This window comes from Dufourea novaeangliae, unplaced genomic scaffold (genome assembly GCF_001272555.1).
Source record: "Dufourea novaeangliae isolate 0120121106 unplaced genomic scaffold, ASM127255v1 scaffold89, whole genome shotgun sequence".
NCBI lineage: Eukaryota > Metazoa > Arthropoda > Insecta > Hymenoptera > Halictidae > Dufourea > Dufourea novaeangliae.
Genome location: NW_015373988.1, coordinates 449,472 through 468,804, shown reverse-complemented (window position 1 = coordinate 468,804; position 19,333 = coordinate 449,472). Strand labels below are relative to the sequence as shown.

At 34.4% G+C, this 19,333-nt stretch overlaps 5 protein-coding genes across 6 annotated transcripts; 3 read left to right on the top strand and 2 right to left on the bottom strand.

The window, feature by feature from the left end:
- Positions 1-288: 288 nt before the first annotated feature.
- On the bottom strand, positions 289-1,501 carry LOC107187412 (MIT domain-containing protein 1-like). The gene is made up of 5 exons (XM_015575516.1): positions 1,480-1,501; positions 1,277-1,407; positions 828-1,066; positions 536-735; positions 289-451 (listed from the first exon to the last, which is right to left on the bottom strand). Exons 2-5 carry the CDS (start codon positions 1,395-1,397, stop codon positions 289-291), a joined length of 723 nt encoding a protein of 240 aa, XP_015431002.1. The 5' UTR covers positions 1,398-1,407; positions 1,480-1,501.
- Positions 1,502-2,434: 933 nt separating this feature from the next.
- On the top strand, positions 2,435-4,050 carry LOC107187593. Its single transcript, XM_015575719.1, has 7 exons — positions 2,435-2,613; positions 2,687-2,750; positions 2,819-2,925; positions 2,993-3,209; positions 3,283-3,446; positions 3,526-3,690; positions 3,943-4,050. Exons 1-7 carry the CDS (start codon positions 2,435-2,437, stop codon positions 4,040-4,042), a joined length of 996 nt encoding a protein of 331 aa, XP_015431205.1. The 3' UTR covers positions 4,043-4,050.
- Positions 4,051-4,355: 305 nt separating this feature from the next.
- On the top strand, positions 4,356-7,444 carry LOC107187522 (ADP-ribosylation factor GTPase-activating protein 2). The gene is made up of 7 exons (XM_015575640.1): positions 4,356-4,449; positions 4,774-4,965; positions 5,064-5,195; positions 5,684-5,989; positions 6,206-6,483; positions 6,662-6,998; positions 7,085-7,444. The coding sequence occupies exons 1-7, from the start codon at positions 4,375-4,377 to the stop codon at positions 7,340-7,342; spliced, it is 1,578 nt and encodes a 525-aa protein (XP_015431126.1). The 5' UTR covers positions 4,356-4,374; the 3' UTR covers positions 7,343-7,444.
- A 202-nt stretch (positions 7,445-7,646) lies between these two features.
- LOC107187553 (probable protein phosphatase 2C T23F11.1) lies at positions 7,647-8,941 on the bottom strand. The gene is made up of 4 exons (XM_015575678.1): positions 8,755-8,941; positions 8,478-8,683; positions 8,122-8,347; positions 7,647-8,036 (listed from the first exon to the last, which is right to left on the bottom strand). Exons 1-4 carry the CDS (start codon positions 8,939-8,941, stop codon positions 7,705-7,707), a joined length of 951 nt encoding a protein of 316 aa, XP_015431164.1. The 3' UTR covers positions 7,647-7,704.
- Positions 8,942-10,087: 1,146 nt separating this feature from the next.
- On the top strand, positions 10,088-11,810 carry LOC107187578 (zinc finger protein 568-like). Of its 2 annotated transcripts, none has more exons than XM_015575704.1 (5): positions 10,088-10,263; positions 10,445-10,659; positions 10,727-10,830; positions 10,905-11,239; positions 11,333-11,810. In XM_015575704.1, exons 2-5 carry the CDS (start codon positions 10,462-10,464, stop codon positions 11,785-11,787), a joined length of 1,092 nt encoding a protein of 363 aa, XP_015431190.1. In that variant the 5' UTR covers positions 10,088-10,263; positions 10,445-10,461; the 3' UTR covers positions 11,788-11,810. The 2 variants fall into 2 exon arrangements, with proteins under 2 accessions (XP_015431190.1, XP_015431189.1); XM_015575703.1 differs by having other exon boundaries at positions 10,442-10,659.
- The last annotated feature ends 7,523 nt before the right edge of the window (positions 11,811-19,333 follow it).

Below are 19,333 nucleotides of genomic sequence, written 5' to 3'. Positions count from 1 at the left end.
TTTCCATATTCACCGTTCTCATAACGTAGAGGGTAGCAGAAAATTTCTTATTTTTTGCACAATCGATGTTTGGGAACATGTGACACGAAGTCCTATAAGATGTTAGGACTATTCTATATCTTGTCTGTGGTTTAGGTATAAGTAAAAAACATTTAGTATTTAAAAAAATAATTATTTTACTACACTAAAAAAATTAAAAAAAAAAAAAAGTATTATATTACCAAATTGTGTTAAAATTGTATAATGTCTATGAATGAAGTATATTGAACACATGAATATAATTACTTCCTATGTAGCAGCATTATTCAATTGACTTCTATGAAATATGTCAATTGTTGTCTCCAAGCAAGGTCTCAATTCAAGGTCACAAGATCCCAATACAAACTTTCCATCAGGTGCCTTAAAATAGTCTAAACCACGTCCTATTTTGATTACCCAACCATTACTGAGACTGGAACAAAATTAAAACATTAACAGAATGCAATTAATTCATTGAACACTGTTTTGAACTTAATGAGGGTACAAATGCCCTTACGAGATTTGTCTGTCGTGTAAAGTATCAGAAAATTCAACTTCAAACGAAATAAGATGAGATGATAAACTCTTTTTCAATTCCTCTAATCTTGCTATTTGATGCTTTTTGTCCTCTGAATCAACAGTAGTGACTAAGGATATTTTAGATAATGCATGGCACTTTCTCACAGCCAGTTCACAGAGTCTCACCAAATTCTGACACTAGAAACAAAATTATTTGATGTTAGTTTAATTTGTCTAGGTGTTAATGTTTCTAATCAACAGAATACAAGAAAATTTATATAAAACAGTACCTGATGAAATGCTCTTATATATGGATCTTCAATATGAATGTAAGTGACTGCTGCATCCAAGAATCTGCCAAATACAGAACTATAACCATGCCCAGTACTGCCACTTTCAATTTTTGTTAACTCTCTATATGTTCCAGCTGCCTTTTTCTTGTTAATTAAAGCCTTCAATTTCTCTGCTCTATCTAAATACTCCGATGCCCTGGTAGCAAAATGTTTCTGCCTAGCCGTATCCTTTGTCTCTGCATTATTTTATTACTAATTCTTCAATATATCCACTTGGAGAAAGAAAGCAATAGGAAAAGAGAAATAGCAGAAAGAATCTCAATACATGTGAATAATGTATTACAGGAGAACGAATTACTGATCATTCGTGCACAAAATTACATTTAATAAAAGTAAATTACAAATTGATTAACCATAAGTTATTGATAAGAGATAAAAGTGTATACCTTTCATGGTTTCCAGCAGTATTTGTACACCTTCTTGATAAAGTACTAAAGCCATTGTATATTGTTCTTCCTTGTCCATTTCTACTGCTCGCTTTAGAATTGAAGCAGCTGCACTCTCCATTGTTTATATTCTAAAACAGGATTTGAATTACATGATTCATATAGAACAAAGACTTTTTTTAGATTCAGTCTGCCTCACTTACATTATTAAAAGTAACTTCTTAGAAATGATTAAAGTAGTAAAACAATTTATTTTCCATATCTCAAATCTCACAAAGTTCTTATAAATGACACAACGTCACTGAATGCCACATCAGTAAGCAGGATAAAGAATCTTTTCGTTCATTAAATAATGTCTAGAGCTCCAGATACTTAAATTAACATTGGTGTTAAGGATCGATATAATCAGAATCGGAGGATTGAGTTTTTGAAATTTGTTTGTAAATTCTCATTTTTAACAAAGATGCAAGTTCGGCTCGTGATTTTTGCATTTTTGAAGGTTCAACAATTTTAATCGCTGATACCAGCTGGTACTGCACTTACAATATCGATTATCGAATAATATCGAAACTTATTTTGATAGTGTTCTGCATCGATGATACACAGTAGAATTATGGCGCTCGAGTATAATTCTAACCTATCCAGTAATTATCAGTACATACATAGTAATGTCACGTAGAGTAAAATCAAATGAGACGTAATATTAATTAGAATTTTAATTTTATTCACGTAAGATTCTTCGTTTCAGTGAATAATTCTGAAATAATTTGATATTGCGACTGACAACCCTGTGATCCTTTTTTGAAATGTACAATTCTTTAATTACAGATTCTCAAAGTAAAATACAATGACGTTTCACAATTGTTTCATAGGTCGTGAGCTCTGTGTCTGTGTCGTATTTGCGCGCGGGATTTTCAATTGATAGATCAGTACTGCTATTACTCTACTTTCACATATGTGGTACATTCCTATTATTAAATAATTAAAAATAAATGGATAAATAATTAGTAATACTTTGTAATCAGATTGTAATCAAAGTTTTATATTATAAATTTCTATTCAATATACAAGGAATATTAAATTTTTATTGTACTATACATTTTAATACCTTCCTTTAATTTATTTCAAGAATGTACATTAATATGCATAGAATTTACCATGAAGTCTGCTAAAAATGCTGGGACTGGTACATTATGGGGAGAATTGCCGGCAAGAGAAACTCTCAAACAAGAAGTAATCACTCCAGATATAATAGAAAATATCTGGAGGCAAGTTATGGAAGAGTCAAATAATACAGATTGTGACTATCAAATGGATAGCCAACCTGAATATATACAGTAAGCGGATTTGAAAGTTAAAAATAAGAAAGTAATGTTTCTAAGCTTTCACACATCATCTTTCATTTTACAGATTACCTATGGGAAACCTTCATGTGTTAAATACTATAAATTTTCATCAACAATTAAGAATGATGGTACTAACATTGTGAAAATATGAAATTTATGTTTTCTGAAATACACATACGTTTTATTTTACTTCCAGGAGGAAGGAATGGTATTAGGAAACATGACCACAATCGAGGCACAGGAATTACAGGATGTCAAAGAATCACAGAATTCATTTCAGTTTTTACCTGTACAGAAAGAAAGGTATTACAATAGATCTATAATAACACCTACCATTTATGAAATGATTTATAAGTTGTCATTTTTTCAGAAATACATTCAAAGATTCATCTACAGTACATTACCTCACATTGAAGACAACACGAGCCATACTAAGGCATACAGTCATTGTTCTCTTAGCACACATTGGATTTGAAAAGTCATCGGATATAGCTATAGATACACTTACAGATATTGCAGATCACTTTCTTCGAAGAATGACACTTTTAATGAAAGTAGCATATGAACAGAAAGCCCATGGATTTCCTGTAAGATAAAATACATTAGAAACCGTGTTATTTCATTTTCATTACTAGTGATTATTTAATACATTTTTTATAGGACATAGTAGAGAGGGTTCTGTTAGAGACAGGTGTTGGTGGTGTTGCTGCTCTTCATGACTACTATCAAGAATATGTTCTGAAGTTCGAGGAGAACATGAAAAAGAAGGTCGAAGCAATGATGGAGAAACAGAGGCAACTTGAACTTAATGCTCGTAGTTCTAAGTATTTAACTGCATCGAAAAGGCTGCAATCTATAAAAAAAGAAATGTTCCATCTCTGTTAATGTTCTTTCGATTTTTAGAATGGTCTTAGATGAAGCAGCCAACAAACTGCAGTTCGAGGAACTCGATGAATTCGGTAACGTCTATCGAGAGGTTCCGACTCTTCAGTTACTAGATCCTGAAATGGGCTTCCCTCCTAGCCTCGATGCTGGTTTTCAAATGTTGTACAGTTTAGAGCAAGATGAGTAAGTTATTGGTATACAGTGCCTTTCAATGAATTGTATTGTTATAGTGGGTAGAGACGATATAACTGTCGACCTGAAAAACTGATAAAGGAAACATTTAGACTATATAAATCATAGATAATCTGTTGGGGTAAAAGAAACATTGTTATTGCTTACCTTAATCGTTATTCCTAGCAACAATACGATTCCTTGAAATGTGTCGTAACCATATATCGTTTTTCACAAACAATATTGTAACGCCAGCGGTTGTAGATTAAATAGCCTGGAAGTGGAAGAAGAGGAGGTGAACGTGAGCGATTCTCCAAATACTGGGCAACGATCTGATACATCGACGGATAAAAAGAAGTCTTGATATATCCGATAATTGTATAATTACAACTTTCATACTTTCATGTATTATAAGGAGAAGATTTATAATAAATTCATAATATAATTGATGTTTCTTAAAAGCATTGTGTATTAATTAATTCTTTTAAAGAAGTATTTAGAGCGACACTAATTGATCCCATATTATTGAATTAATTATTGATAATTTCAAGTAGTTTTATCTGGTGTTAATTTTTATTATTGTTCAAGGTACATGTAGAGTTTAAATGATCTGCAAGCGACCTCTGTACAATGTACATACTGATCGTCGCCACGCGTCCCAGAATACTTTGCGAGGCCGTTGACAACACGTCAAAAATGGCAGATCCAGCGCCCAGTAAAAGTGATATTGAGGAAATCTTCAAAAGGTTGCGAGCCATTCCAACAAACAAGGTTTGTTTATTTATTTATCACTTTACTCTACGACGTTGAATCCGCGAATAATCTTAAGGTAGATAAGAACATTGCTGATAATGATTTAAAAGGCAACGTCATACTTTCATTTCCAACCTGTAATTTACTTTGAAACATTTGTTTCCTCATTACATATGTCATAGGAAGCTTTCATCACTTTACGTTTCCGAATATCGTTGTATATTACGTTGCAAGTAAAATAAAAGTTGTTAATTGAATGTTTAAATTAAATTACGATTGGATAACAAATTCACTTATGGTATAACACATATTGAAGACTATATTTTATTCTTTTTTTCATAGACATGCTTCGATTGCAATGCAAAGAATCCAGCATGGGCCAGTGTTACTTATGGCATCTTCTTGTGCATCGACTGTTCTGCAGTGCATCGAGGACTAGGTGTTCATTTGACATTTGTACGATCTACTCAACTTGATACAAACTGGACTTGGCTGCAACTGAGAAATATGCAATTGGGTGGAAATGCAAATGCTGTTAGTTTCTTGTTAAAACAATTTATCCACTATGGATGGTTTTAAATTGAATAAGTATTCGCTAGCATTCGGAATAATATTTTAATTTTATGTTTCAGAGAAAATTTTTTACACAACATAACTGTACAACAACTGATGCACAACAAAAGTATAACTCGCGTGCTGCTATGCAGTACAGGGAAAAGTTGGGACAGGCATCTGCTCAAGCAATGAGACAGTATGGAAGAAAGGTAAAGTTTAGAATACCTAATGCATATGAACCTGACAGAATGTACACTTTGATTAATCAAACATTTTGAACTATAAATATGGTAATTATAGGTTTTTCTTCCTTCTACCAAAAATAAGAAAGTGGTGAGCTCCAAAACTTCTTTCACAAGGCAATATCATGAAATTACTAACATTTGCTTCATGTTTTGTTTTGAAAAAAAAAAAGAATAATAGCTTTTTCAAGATGATAGGTGGTTACTTTTTAGACTGTATATTGTGAAAAACTTTTGAAAGATTTGCACAATTTTTTCTATAAAATTGTTTCTTTGTTACCTACACTTTGTTTCACACATTGTTTTATAGTCATAAAATACTTAAGAATATCAGTATTATGTGTCTAACTCACCTTGCATGTATGTATTTTAAATGAAATATATTATTAAAGGAATTATATTTCAGAGCATTCTGAAAACAGTTAACATTTCTTAAAATGGTATTTCTTTTGTAGCTGCATTTAGAAGAGAATTCAGCCCTAACATCAGAGGAACATAATGAAGTTGACTTCTTTAAAGAGCACGAAAATTTGGATTTACATGATAACGAGTCCTCAACACATATGGAAGGAAATTCACAGTCTACTCTTAATTCTGTACCAGTCAATGACAATATTGAAAAAAGTAATCAGAAAAATATACCAGAAGTTGCATCAAATGCTTTGGGACCCACAGTTAAATTATCTGATTCAACCTCAAATTCAGTACTGGAAAGGAAATCAACTATAGGAGTTAGGAAAGTTATGTCTAAAAAACCTGGTGTAAGTTCATAATAGGATTATTTATGAATCACTCACATCCAGTACAACGTTATTGAGTATTATGCTAAATATTTGCAAGTTAAACTGAAGTTTTTAGTATAGATACTTTCCTGTATTTACCGTTCTGTTACACAGTTTAGTATATTAATTACAACTTCCAATTAGTAGAGTTCGATTGAAAAAGTTATTGCAGATTTTTTTGTTTTTTGATAACAGTTGGGGAAGAAATCTGGAGGCTTGGGCGCTCAGAGAGTCAAAACAAATTTTGATGAACTAGAAAAAAGTGTTTCCGAGGCTAGTAAAGAATCACAAGAAAAAGATCACAAGGATAATGCAAATAAGGAAGAACAAGAAGAAATTGCTACGCGTCTTGCCTATCGATATGAACAGAATTTGAGTGAACAAGCTAAGAAAGTAGAAGAACGAGCAAAGCATTTTGAACCATGCAAAGCAACACAAGCAGAACGTCTTGGTATGGGTTTCAACACACGAAGGTAACTCTTGTTCTTCCTACACACATTTATTTATTTAATTTGTATACTGTTGCATATAGGCACTTGTAAACTCTGAATCATATCTTTATATGTATTATTAATACTTAAAAAAAAAATAATACTATACAGTAACAACTTAATATAATATATTAAAGCATGTATAATAAATACTTTACAGTGGTGCGAGCCATTCTGCACTTGGTGATATGCGGACAATAACACAAGAAACGTCATCGAAGACTGTAAACGCTTCCGAGCCAAATGTTGGTAATGTAGAACGAAGTTTTCTCCTTATATTAGACGATTATTATAACGCCTTGTCAGCCCGTGGCGAAGATGTTGTTGTAATGGCGGAGCCAGAACCACCGAAACGAGTAGGTCCATCGAGTCGACCAAGTATGACTAAAAACGATAGTAAAACGGCGACGGCGGAATCAGAAGCGCAAAAGAAATTTGGTAGTGCCAAGGCTATTAGCTCAGATCAGTATTTTCAAGATAGCAAAGACGATGATTCTGTGAGTTCGATTATTTAACAGTAATTACTTCTACTTCTTTTATCTCTGCTTATCGTCGATAAAATTTTATGTAATTTCAATTACAGTGGGAACGCAAAAGCAATCTGCGTCGTTTCGAAGGTTCGTCTAGCATTTCATCGGCTGACTACTTTGGCACAGGAAGTTCTACACCAACATCTCCCACGTCTTCTTTGTCAATGCGTCTCAGCGGTGGAAGAGCTGGAGTTGTAGATTTAGATGACGTTCGAGAAAGTGTACGTCAAGGGGTGAATAAAGTCGCGGGCAGATTAAGTTCTCTGGCCAACGCGGCCGTTTCATCTCTACAGGACCGCTATGGACTCTGAATGAGAACTTACTGCATTTTACTAAGATTGTTATTAAACTTATATTTGGACACTTCCGGTCCATTGTTCGAAATTGTAAATAAAAGCTTCTAATTCAGCTTATTTTTAATTCTTTCTTTAAAGGTAAGACGTTAAAAGCAAACTGAAAGTTTAATATTTTATAAAAACGAAGTTTATGAAGTTATTTTGACGAAATTTTAAAAGGTGACAGTCCATGAAGTGGTTTAAGAGAATCCTCCTACCAGAGGATTTACAAAGGTTCTTACGACTTCCATGGGGAATGAAACATGATTGTTTTATCGTGGTGTAAAGTGACATATAAATAATTTGAAATATGATCGAAAAAGATATTAGTAATTTCACTAATGATTTGTACAATCGAGTTCTCTGAGTCGGGAAATAAAATGAGAATATGGTTTGCCATGAAGGAAACAAACGAGGATTACTGTCATGTTGTCGCAACCAGTACCCATTAGAGTATCTGGTGCGAGACAATGTTTCACGAGTTCTTCGCAAATTTCTTCGGGGTCCATTGTCTCGTTCTCTTGTCCTGTTCCGTGTTTCGGCTGTATTAATCGTGTCCTCACAAAATTAACTACTTCCTTACTCGTCATCACATCCCAAATACCGTCACATGCCAAAACAATGAATTCCCAATCTTCCGTTATTTGAAACTGAGAAATTTCCGGGAAGGCTGTAGATACAAATGACTATTTAAATAATCATTCAAAAAATATGTAAATTAAAGGACTTCATTTTTCAGAAATATGTAATTTTACCAGTCACAATTTGTTCTTGCGGTGATTTACGTTCGTTTCTTTTGAACATGAAGTCCCCAAGAGCACGGGACAGGGCAAGCTGACCATTAACTCTGTTAAATGCAACCCAACCGCCAGCAGCTTCGATTCGTTCACGTTCGTCTTCTAATGTGGGTTTATGATCTCGACTCAAGGGAATAGCATAACCTTCAATACTTGCCACTGCTCTACTATCACCTGCATTTGCCTAAAGAAATTATACAAGTCAAGAATAAAGTGGAATTCTCCCAATCTATCAATGTGATTAGTTGTTTCCAGAGTTAATGAAAAACCAGCTGAAAGGTAATAAAAGCATCGATCAGTTAAGATAGACTTACACTGTACAGAATATTGTCTTTAATAAGAAGAGCTATAACAGTGGTTCCCGCTTGTTCATCTCTAAGCACTATGTCATTTTGCATAGCTTCATCTAATTCCAAGAAACCATGTTTTATAGCTTCAATAATGTTACCCGCTTTATAAGCGCTTCTCTTGGTTATAAATTCGTGAAGATGTTTTCCAGCATGTTGTGCTATTGCAGCACCTGTAAATATTATTTCTTTGAGTTGGTGAAAATCTAAATTAATATCTGAAGACTGATTTTTGTATCTTTACCTCCATGGCCATCATATACTGCAAAGAATGCAGTACCAGGATCATCCGGCAACGAAAGTATGTGTACATGACAGTCTTCCATTGTAATACGCCATCCTTGCATGCATGAACTGCCGACTCGATAATTTGAATCTCTGCAGCATGCAGACTTCTTAGCTGTTACAGGCTCACTGAGTGTTTGACCCATTACGTTTCTGAGGATTCTGATATTATTCATAATATGGTATTATCCATTTAAAGCAATGTATGTTACACTCTTTGTAAATGCTATAAACTCAACTTATAAAAATTGTAAAATGATGCAGCCTGCTGTATTTACTAGTCAAAATAATACAAATATATTAAGAATATATTCAATCCTTCTCCAGGACATCTTCAGGAATGTTAATATTTAGTAGTAAATAAAAGATGAAGCAGACAAAAATACATAACAAAAGTTTAAATGAAATCATTAGTGTACCATTTCTTTCCTTGAAACAATAAGGTCTTAATAATATTAATTATGAAGTTTCATGATAATGTACAATAACTGATATATTACAATAAATGTTTCTGAGATTCAAAATATTAGGTAATCCGTACTGGTCTTGATATAGGTATGAAATATCCATAAAATCACAAATATTTAACAAATCTGTGTAAAGCTCTCTTATGAAGAAGTTTTAATTAATTCAATTACATATATCTCACACAACTGTGAATTTGTCAAATGAACAGATTTTTAAATTACGCATTTCTATATATTATACAAAAAAATTCTGCACTTACATGAACAAAACGCAACAAACTAAAATCTAATGTCAAACGCTGAAGATGATCTAACCTCTTGCAGAATTTCATACGCATCGTATCTTCCGATATACAAGATTATGGAAATGTCCTTTGAAAATAATGTTTTCTCTTATGTATACGTATATTGTAATCTATCATTAGCACTTGTTCTATTTAAGTGATCTTAATTTGGCATCCGATCTCACCTTCGTACGCTGTCAAACGAACATAGGCAAACCTAATCTGCCTGTATGCTATTTAGTTTCACAGAGTCTCTCGGGAAATGCACAAACTGGGATGAATTCGATAAACCTGTAATTTTATGTCACATGTTTCATATTTAGCCATGAAAAACGCACTTTGCCGTTTATATCATTAGATGTATAAAATACTCGAAAAAAAATGTTTTCTCTGAAATGTATCAACAGCTGATCACACCATGACGGTTCGTTGATTCAGCACAATTGAGAATTGAGTACGATCGAATAAAAAGAGGTTCTTGAAGGGGGGCTACCCCGGTGCTACCCTGGCTACGCACGAACAGCTGATTTCGACACGTGCTCCATGAATTTATACTGATCATAATGAATGTATTTTATTATTGACTTACTGTCGAAAAATATTTTATATCCGTAAATGTGAATAATGGAACAGTTATTTCTGTCTGATGACATTATGATTCTACATTTGAATCCAGATAATAGAAATAACAGGCAGTAAACATTATGAAAGGTTAAGGTAATCTAAATATGCTTGTTTTATATCGAGACTTTTCGTATCTTTTAAAATAGATTTTTCATTAAAAACTGATTTTTCTGTCACTCTATAACATTGCTAGTAACATATTATTTTGTCCTTAATAGTAATTGAAGTATCATAGTACTATAATATATAATTGGTTTTTGTTTTATTTAAGAAGGAACAATTTAAAATAGAATGGGGCAAGACATAAATTCGGAATCAGATACTGTTCTATCTGAATCTGAAAATTCTGATGTAATACGAAAAGCAAATGTTGCATGTGCTCAGGTCGTAAAAGATGAGAAGAAATATATATGCACTTTTCTTGGGTGTGACAAGGCTTTTGTTAGGCCATCCAGATTGGCTAGACATATTAGATTTCATACTGGAGAGGTATGTATTTTACGTTTTTTTAAAAATGTAATATTTCATTTAAGTTTATGTACTTTCTTAATTTTAGAGGAGTTATAAATGTAATTATCCAAGATGCGAGAAAGCCTACACGAATTCTTCTCATTTAAAACGTCATATGGAAACACATGATGCAGTGAAAAAGACATATGAGTAGGAAACAGTTTATTTTACGATATTCTCTAGGTCTCGTATTTAAATAATTATTTATTTTGTTTATATTTAAGGTGCCCAGAGTGTCAACTTTCCATTAGTAATCGTCATAATTTGAAGCGTCATTACAACTTGATGCATGGTGACCACAGTAAATTAACTTGTAAAGAATGTAACGAAACATTCACTAAAAAGTATCAACTCGCAACACATATGTCAATGCATACTGGAGAACTACATAAATGCGATCAATGTAATAAGAGTTTTACAAATTTTAGAAGGTATAAAAGACACAGAGCAACTCATGACGAGGGAACAAAAACTTATAGTTGTACTGTAGCAGGTTGTACTGAAAATTTTAAAAAGTGGCAGCTCCTTTGTGCTCATTTGAAAACACAGCATGTAATTCGTACGTATTTATTAATGTGATTTTTTTATGTTTATTAGATTATTAAAGATTCAATAACAGCCAATTCCATTAGTTCGTTTTCTTTATGTTTAGATTACAAATGCAAGAATTGTGACAAAGTGTTCTTGAAGAAGAATCACTTAAAAGCTCATTCTAAAGTACACATGGAGAACAGACCAGTCATTCCTTGTCCATACGACAAGTGTCCCCGAGTGTATTACTATAAAAGTAATTTGGATATGCATATACGAACCAGCCATCTTGGACAGAAGTTTCAGTGCGACATATGCAAAATAGAAATTTCATCGAAAGCGAAATTAGCAGACCACATTCATAAATTACACATGTCGGAAAGGAGAATAAAGAGAATAAAAAAAGGACAGCGTAAGAAACGAAAGGATGCCGGAACACGCAAGAGGAGTGCGATATCTGCATTGATAGGCCTGAATTTGCCGCCAAAAGTAGAAAAAATGGTACTAGAGAGACAAGAAAATATATCATACATAGACCAGTTTGAAACAGTGCCCGGTGATAATCCAGACTTGTGATACGCATAATAATTTTTGAAAAACCGGACATACAAATAAAGTAATTATTTGGTAGCTATTTCTTTACCAATTCTTCAGGAATTATTTATCATTTTCACTTTTCCTCTTACTGTGTAATAAGTATAAACTAACAGATTGTCGTTAGAATAATTAAATGTATTTGAAATGGAATTTATGATCTTACATAGATATAAAAACAATAGAAGAAAGCATTTCATAGCCAAAATTATAAAGTTAAATCCTTATAATTATTGCTCAATCATTAGAATATTGAACGAGAGTATTCTGAACATTGGATACTCATATTATCCAAATCAATTGAATATTTCTATGAGTACTGGGACAGCTACTAAACTTCCCTATCTATTTTTTTATGTAAATGCAAAATTATTATTTATTACATAATTATTCTTTAATAGCTTCGAAAACAAATAATAAATCAAGTACTTGCCCAAGTGACAAATGTTATTTGCATATTTGTACTTTGCATCATTCTTTCTGATATATGGATAATATGAATATCTGAATACGAATACCCAAATATTGTCTCAACGAATTTGGAATATGTTGTTGCTCCGTTTGAAAATATACACAGGGAATTCAAAATACGATCACGCAAGATGCTTTTAACAGTGCTATTACAAAGAAAGAAACTAAAAAAGTACAGGCCAGTGTATAGGTAAATATAATATCTGTATTCTTTTCCTCTTCAGATTTTTTGTTGTTAACAGACCTGGGTGAAAAAAAAACTATCAGTCTAAATTTCGCCCGACTCTGGTAGTCGTGTCGGAGTTAATTTCAATCATAAAAAGATACAAATGTTTTAAAATTGAAAGTGAAACAGGTTACATATTTGGCACCTTAAAAGTACAAATTAAGGTAATTCGTTCTTTTATTTCGTGTCTACTTAAACAAATATAAAAAAACACCTAAATCTGTTTTCCAGATTCACTGCACGAAAGTTATATTTCAGCCAGGTCTGGTACAAGAACAACCGTAAAAAATTAGCGCAAGCTTTCCTAATCTCTAAAACAAGTTTGAACTAACACACGCATTATGCACTCGGTTTTGAGTGCCATTGACATCGGTACCAATGACGTCAGACATCGAGTTGACAAGATGGATGTCTGTCCCTCTTGTAATTCGTTTCCCTAATGCGACGCAGACGCGGAAGAATACGAAAGAATTCAAATCACAATTATCAACATCTGAGGAACCTGGTATTATCTAATTATCTACAAATGTTCCTAATATACACACGATATTAATCCATTTATGTGTACTATCGGTCTAGAACTGATTGTGTTTATTGCATGTACGGATACACGCGGTTTCGATTTTGGACTAGGAGTTATTGCGATTCGTGTTAATTTCGTTCAAATTGTCTCAGCTCGTTTGTTTCTCGCTGCAAAACGATCTTGTCTAGGATAGTTCGATAATTCTACCTAGTCAGACGTATCTTTACCATTCCAAATAATAGGAAAACGAACACCAACAAATACTTTAGTATTACCCGTGCTCCACAAGCATTTAACGTAATAATGATATACAGAAGATAATAAACCCAGATAGCATATGACGCCTTGAAGACGCCCATTTTACGGCTATTTTAGGTCTAAGGCGTCTTTAAGCCGTGTTCAAGGCGTCATTAGGCGTCGTGTGCTATCTGGGAAGGTCTGATGAAAAGCACAGTCTGCGTTCAACACTCTTAGAAACGACAAGTTAAATAGACACATTAGAAGTCCAGCGTAAAAAGATTATCGTGATCTATGTGTCTTCGATTAATTTTCCTTCGAGAAATCACCTTGTCGAATATTCGTTAATGGCTACAATGGACTTGTCTTCCAGCGTTTCAGATTCACGTCACTTGTCGATCGTGCCATAACCGGCCCGTGCTCGTTTATCGGAACCATTTGAGTGCAGGGAAGTGTCTCGTGCGTGGCGAGAAGCAGGATGGATGGAGTTTCGGGCACAACGAAAGGAAATAAATGATTCGCCTCTCGGTGTTAACGCTATTTAAAAAGTTTATTCATACCGATCGAATAACAGTGGATCACGGATTCTTTCGATTCTCTCAATCAGAACCCAGATAGCACGCGACATCTAATGACGCCTTGAAGACGGCTTAAAGGCGCCTCAAAACTAAAATAGCCGTAAGATGAACGTCTTCAAGGCGTCATGTGCTATCTGGGAAGATAAACGACTGGACGTGCGATAGTGTGGCGGTACACGGGTTCAACGGCCGTTAAATACGGAGGAGGAAACGCGCGGCGTTTCCGGTTTCGAGGGGAGCACAATGGCGTCCGTCTGCACCCAAATGGTCGAGGCTAGAGATGGCATGAACTACACTAACTTGTAAATCACGAGTGATTCGATCACGTTCGTTCACAATCGCTGTGATTTTTCTGTGTGATTCGAATGTTAATTTGGTATAAATTTCAGTAACTCCCAAAACTAAATGGTAGCAGGCTCTTCGCCAACTTCACTTTTTCCCCCTAGCGGAAGCCGAGTTTGCTCGCGGGTGTACATCGTATAACGGAAAGAAATAATGAGGAACAATGAAGAATAATGAATAAATTAATGATTATAAATTCTAATCAACAATATATGTTGTATAATTATAGCAAATCATTCTCTTATAATTTCTTTTCTTCCTACTGATTTTTAAAAATGCAAGTATTAACGTAATTCATTTTCAAATCATATTCAATATGTTTTTTTTTAAAGATAAAAAATTATGATCACAGTGAGTAGATCCACTGAAGGTAAAAAAATTACTGTGATAAATCACTGTTTGTGATTTTGCACACCATCTCTAGTCGAGGCGGATCTGTCGTCGACAAATGTTGTTCGCGCCACGCTTTTTGACATTCCGCGAATTACATCGTCTTGTCGCAGGTTCGTTGCAAATGTACGATTTCACGCTGAGGGGCCAGTTCCCATCGGTGGCCATTGGACCTTAAAACGTGGTCGACGAACTGCGAGTTTAGAAAAATACAGTCGGTTCGCAAAGAGCCAAAGCGGACAAACCGTTGCTTTACAAGGGAGAGATATAAAATGTCGATCGGTTATTGCGAAGATATGCATGGATTGGGATCACGAATTCTCACGAGATCGAGCGTGCATTTTGTAGCAAGAAGTAACTTTTTATCCTGTTCTTTACCATCCTTAAATTTTATTTATGAACCAAACATGATGTGTGTGTGTGTGTGTGTATATATATATATATATATATATATATATATATATATATATATTCGTTAAAAATTATTTATACGCAATAAAAATATATTGCGATAACAAATTCGAAATATTTTTCGATGAATGAAAATGATTCAATGAAAACAGTTCGTATAATGTAGATACGCGCGTTAATTGAACGCGAGAAGCATTTTCGTTGGAGTTAACGCACGACGGGAAAATAGAGATAACGCATTGGACTGTTAATAAAATGTTAAAGAAAAATAAAAATAAAAAATAAAAAAGTTTAACATGGTTTAATAAAATTTTTATTTCATTTCCATTCAAGTAAAACCCTCGATACAGGAAACAATATTAACTGTTCGATTCCTGTCCGTTGTAAATTATTTTATAAAAAAAGAAAATGTTGAATTTACATAAACATCCGCAATCTAGTAATTACAAAAGACCAACCAGGATAGACAAGTTACGCGTTGTTTCACCATTTGCGTATCGTGCGATTCGCGTAAGTACGGCAGGAGGGTTGTATGATCAGTTTGTCGTGTGTGTGTGTGTGTGTGTGTGTGTGCGTATGTGTGTATATATGTTGAAGGTAGAATGAGTGTGTGTAGCGTGTGTCACGAAAACAGAGTTTACACAAGTGTATACGGAATATTAATAAAACTGTGGCACACTGTCACGGGGTGGATTCTACATGCAAAACTAAGACGAAAATTAAGAATGTCGAAATTGCATTTGAGGCTTTGTTCCTGAGTTATTAATTATTGTTGAAAGTACAGGCGAAATACGCGTGAAAAACGTCTGACGCAACGGATTATTCTACTTGAGAAGCACGCTTCTCATTTGTTTCATGAAATGGTATGGTATATTCATGAATGGTATCATTCGTTTCATTTTATGTCATTCATAAATTTAACGCTAGAACTATCCATGATAGACGTATGTAGGATGGATGTACCAGTAAATGAAAACGTACCAGTGAATCAATATTATACATAAAAACGAGTAAATTAAGTTATTAAGCAAATGGTTAAATATTAATTAGTTTCAATTTCTCGTTTCGTATTCAGACAATTTTCACAAACTTGGGAAAAAATGTTCATTTATTGGTTAATATTTATTCACTGGTAAAAGTTCACTGTTGTAACATTTAATCGTCGTTATAAAAAACGTATTAATTAGTTGTTCTGACCTTTTTGGTAGTTGCAGTGTTCACTATGTTATCGATACCGTGTATCAGCTGGGAACCCACTGTATAAATAGTATATGTAATCCATCGCGTCAGACGTATACCACGCGTATTTCGCCCGATTTTCACCAATTAATAACTCGAAAACAAAACCTCGAATGCGATTTTTTCTATTCTTGATTTTTGTTCGAGTTTGCCGCGTAGAATCCATCCAGTGTCCCACATTTTTATTAACATCCTGCATATACGACAAGGTTTTCATTATGCTGGTGGTGACAGAAAGAGAAAAAAGATCTAGAGGCAGAAGACAGAAAGAGAGGGCAGAGAGAAAGAGGAGATTAACAAATAAATATAATTACACACGTGCATCGCGCCACGCGAGCGCGTATTGCACGTGCGTTGGTGTATAACATAAACCTAATCTCTAACAAAAATCGATATCGTTCTTTTACTTTTTCACCACTTTTTATAAAACAATTAAAATGAAACATTTGTACTTTAGCAGTATAGAGCAGTCGTTTTGTTCGCACTTATTTACCTTAATATCATATTTATCGTCGTTTATATTATTTTTTGCTTTTATACATACACATGTAGTAATTATAGTTTCTCTTTTCTTTTCATTTTTCATTTTTGTTTCACATCTCGCGGTATGTGTTCCGTTTCGGGCAATAAAAACGAAACAACCTCCCGGCCTCGCTTGGCACGCAATTCCGTCCACCGTAAAATCATCGGTCGTCATTTTCGTCCGTCGTCTCGATAGATCGTGTGCCGCCGTTATACACATATATGTATTATTATATTTATAGGCTGTATCCGTAAAACGATGAATCGATCGGGAGTGAAGTCCGGAGAACGCATACGCCGGAGATAAAACGACCGTTCACGATGTACAGAATTTGAAAAATAGTTTATATCATTGTTTTCCGTTCGTTTAAACATGGCGGACCGGAGAGAGAAAGAGAGAGAAAGAGCGAGTTGTGGTTATCGAACGAGTTGGTCTGATATATTCGGGAGGCGTCTTATGTCCGGCCGGATGATCCCTCCGTGTTGGCTGCTTTGAACGCATCTATAAAACGCCCGGTTAATAGATACAGTATGCAGTCGATATTTTGTCTATCATATATATGTATATATATATTATATACATGTATATATATATATATATATATATATAAACAAAAAGAAGGATTCGTATAATATATATTTATATATATATATATATATATATATATATATATTAATCTCTGAAGAAAGAAAAGACTGAGAGGAACCGCCCACTATTTTCTTCGTTATAGCGTTTCCCGGAAGAAAGAATAAAATAATACAAAAAAATGAAGTAAAGGAAGAAAACGATAGAAAGATAATAGAAAACATCGAACGCGCAAACTGCTAGACGAATTACAAATTGTAAGCTCGGACGCACAATGAGAAACGTAACGCCGACCGATAATCGTCTCGATTATCGGGCGATGACAAGATAATAAAGTAATGATAAATTGTAAACCATAGTACGATTAGCTCGAATAATGTTAATAATTAACGGTACATTGATATTACGCAACGATTCCCACGGGGTATTATGTACAAATATTATAGCACCATGACCGAAATCTCAAGGTTACAAAGTATTATGCAGCAGCGGTATGCGGGTGTGGAGAGAAGAAATGATGAGTGGACGGGGACGGGACAGGAGGGGAGGGAGAGTACGGAAATGAGAATTGCTTGATGGGGTGTCGTGAAGATAAGACGGAAGGGGTGATCTTGCGCTTCGGTCGGAACACGAGAGGAGGGAATGAAAGATGTTGTGTGATTTTAGTTTGAAGGATGCTACCTCGATTATCATTCTTACATCTTCTTTCGATCGACACCGATCGATCGCTGTCTTCTACATTTACATAATATGGAAACACAATAATGAAGTAAGGTGTCCGATCAGGAATTGGGCTTTGATCAGGAACTGGGTCCGTAATGGTAAACATATTTTATCTATTACTTCTCGAATAGAGATGAAAATTTTCACACTAAACCTGTTTTATATTATGGAGTTACTATATTATACAGTACAACACCAATAATTCCTTCGTGAAGTTTAATGCATTATGCTTACAGTGTGAGAGTTTAATTCCGATTCGAATTAATCAAATGTTACCGAAGAATCGATCGATCGGATGAATCTTACGTTACAAGACTTGTCCATTTTTAGTAATTAATGGAGGGATTGACGGTCTCATGGACAAACTGACTGTGTCCTCTGTTAAGTCGATTCCTTCTTAGCCCCAGAGTTCTCTCAGAATTTGAAACTGTCGGTACAGCAGACGAGAAAGCGATCGATCAGCACGACCGAGTAATCGTTATATTACAATTAATATCATAATTAAGTATTTGGCCGTTTCGATTAACGTGTTTCCATTCGAACGTTCACAAGAGTATCGTAGAGTAACGCGATTGCTGTAGCTCGGCGAATAAGTTGTGGGGGACTAGAAATTTGGAAAAAAACGAATCGCAAAGTTCAAATATCACAGGAGGAAAATGTCGCGGCATTTTTCTTCTTCTTTCTATTTTTTTTTTTGTTCCTTTAACGATCTCGTCGTTTTCATTACGAGCCGGCGAGATTATTAGGACAGCGACTGGACTCGTTTCGAAATTACAAGAATTTATATGCACGAGCAATTTAAGAAGTTCTTATACATACATTGCACACCGTCTGACTCGATTTCATTCGAGATTTTCCTCCCCCTGTATGTCTCGCGACGTAGAGGATCGATAATAATGTCGAACGGCAGCGAGAGAACGACTCGCTTCCAGTGCCTTTTCTCTTTACTCTTTCTCTCTTTCGTTTTCCTTTTGTTCACAGTCACTTCGTGGCACAGATCTGTTTTCGATGGATCGTAAGAGAGCCAAGAGACACTTCGGTCATCTTTTCGTTTCACTCGTTTTCTTTGTTTTTCTGTTTCCTCCCTTGTCGGACTCAAGATCGAGGACCAGGGACGCTGCGCCATTTCGTTTTCGCGTTTAAGTAGTTCTTTCTTTATTTTTTAGCAAGATTGCAGAGAGATGGCCTACCACATTAGATCTACGCTTGTTCGACATAATGCGTTTTAATAACTATTCTTCTTGCATATAGATTTATAATCTTTATATATATATATATAT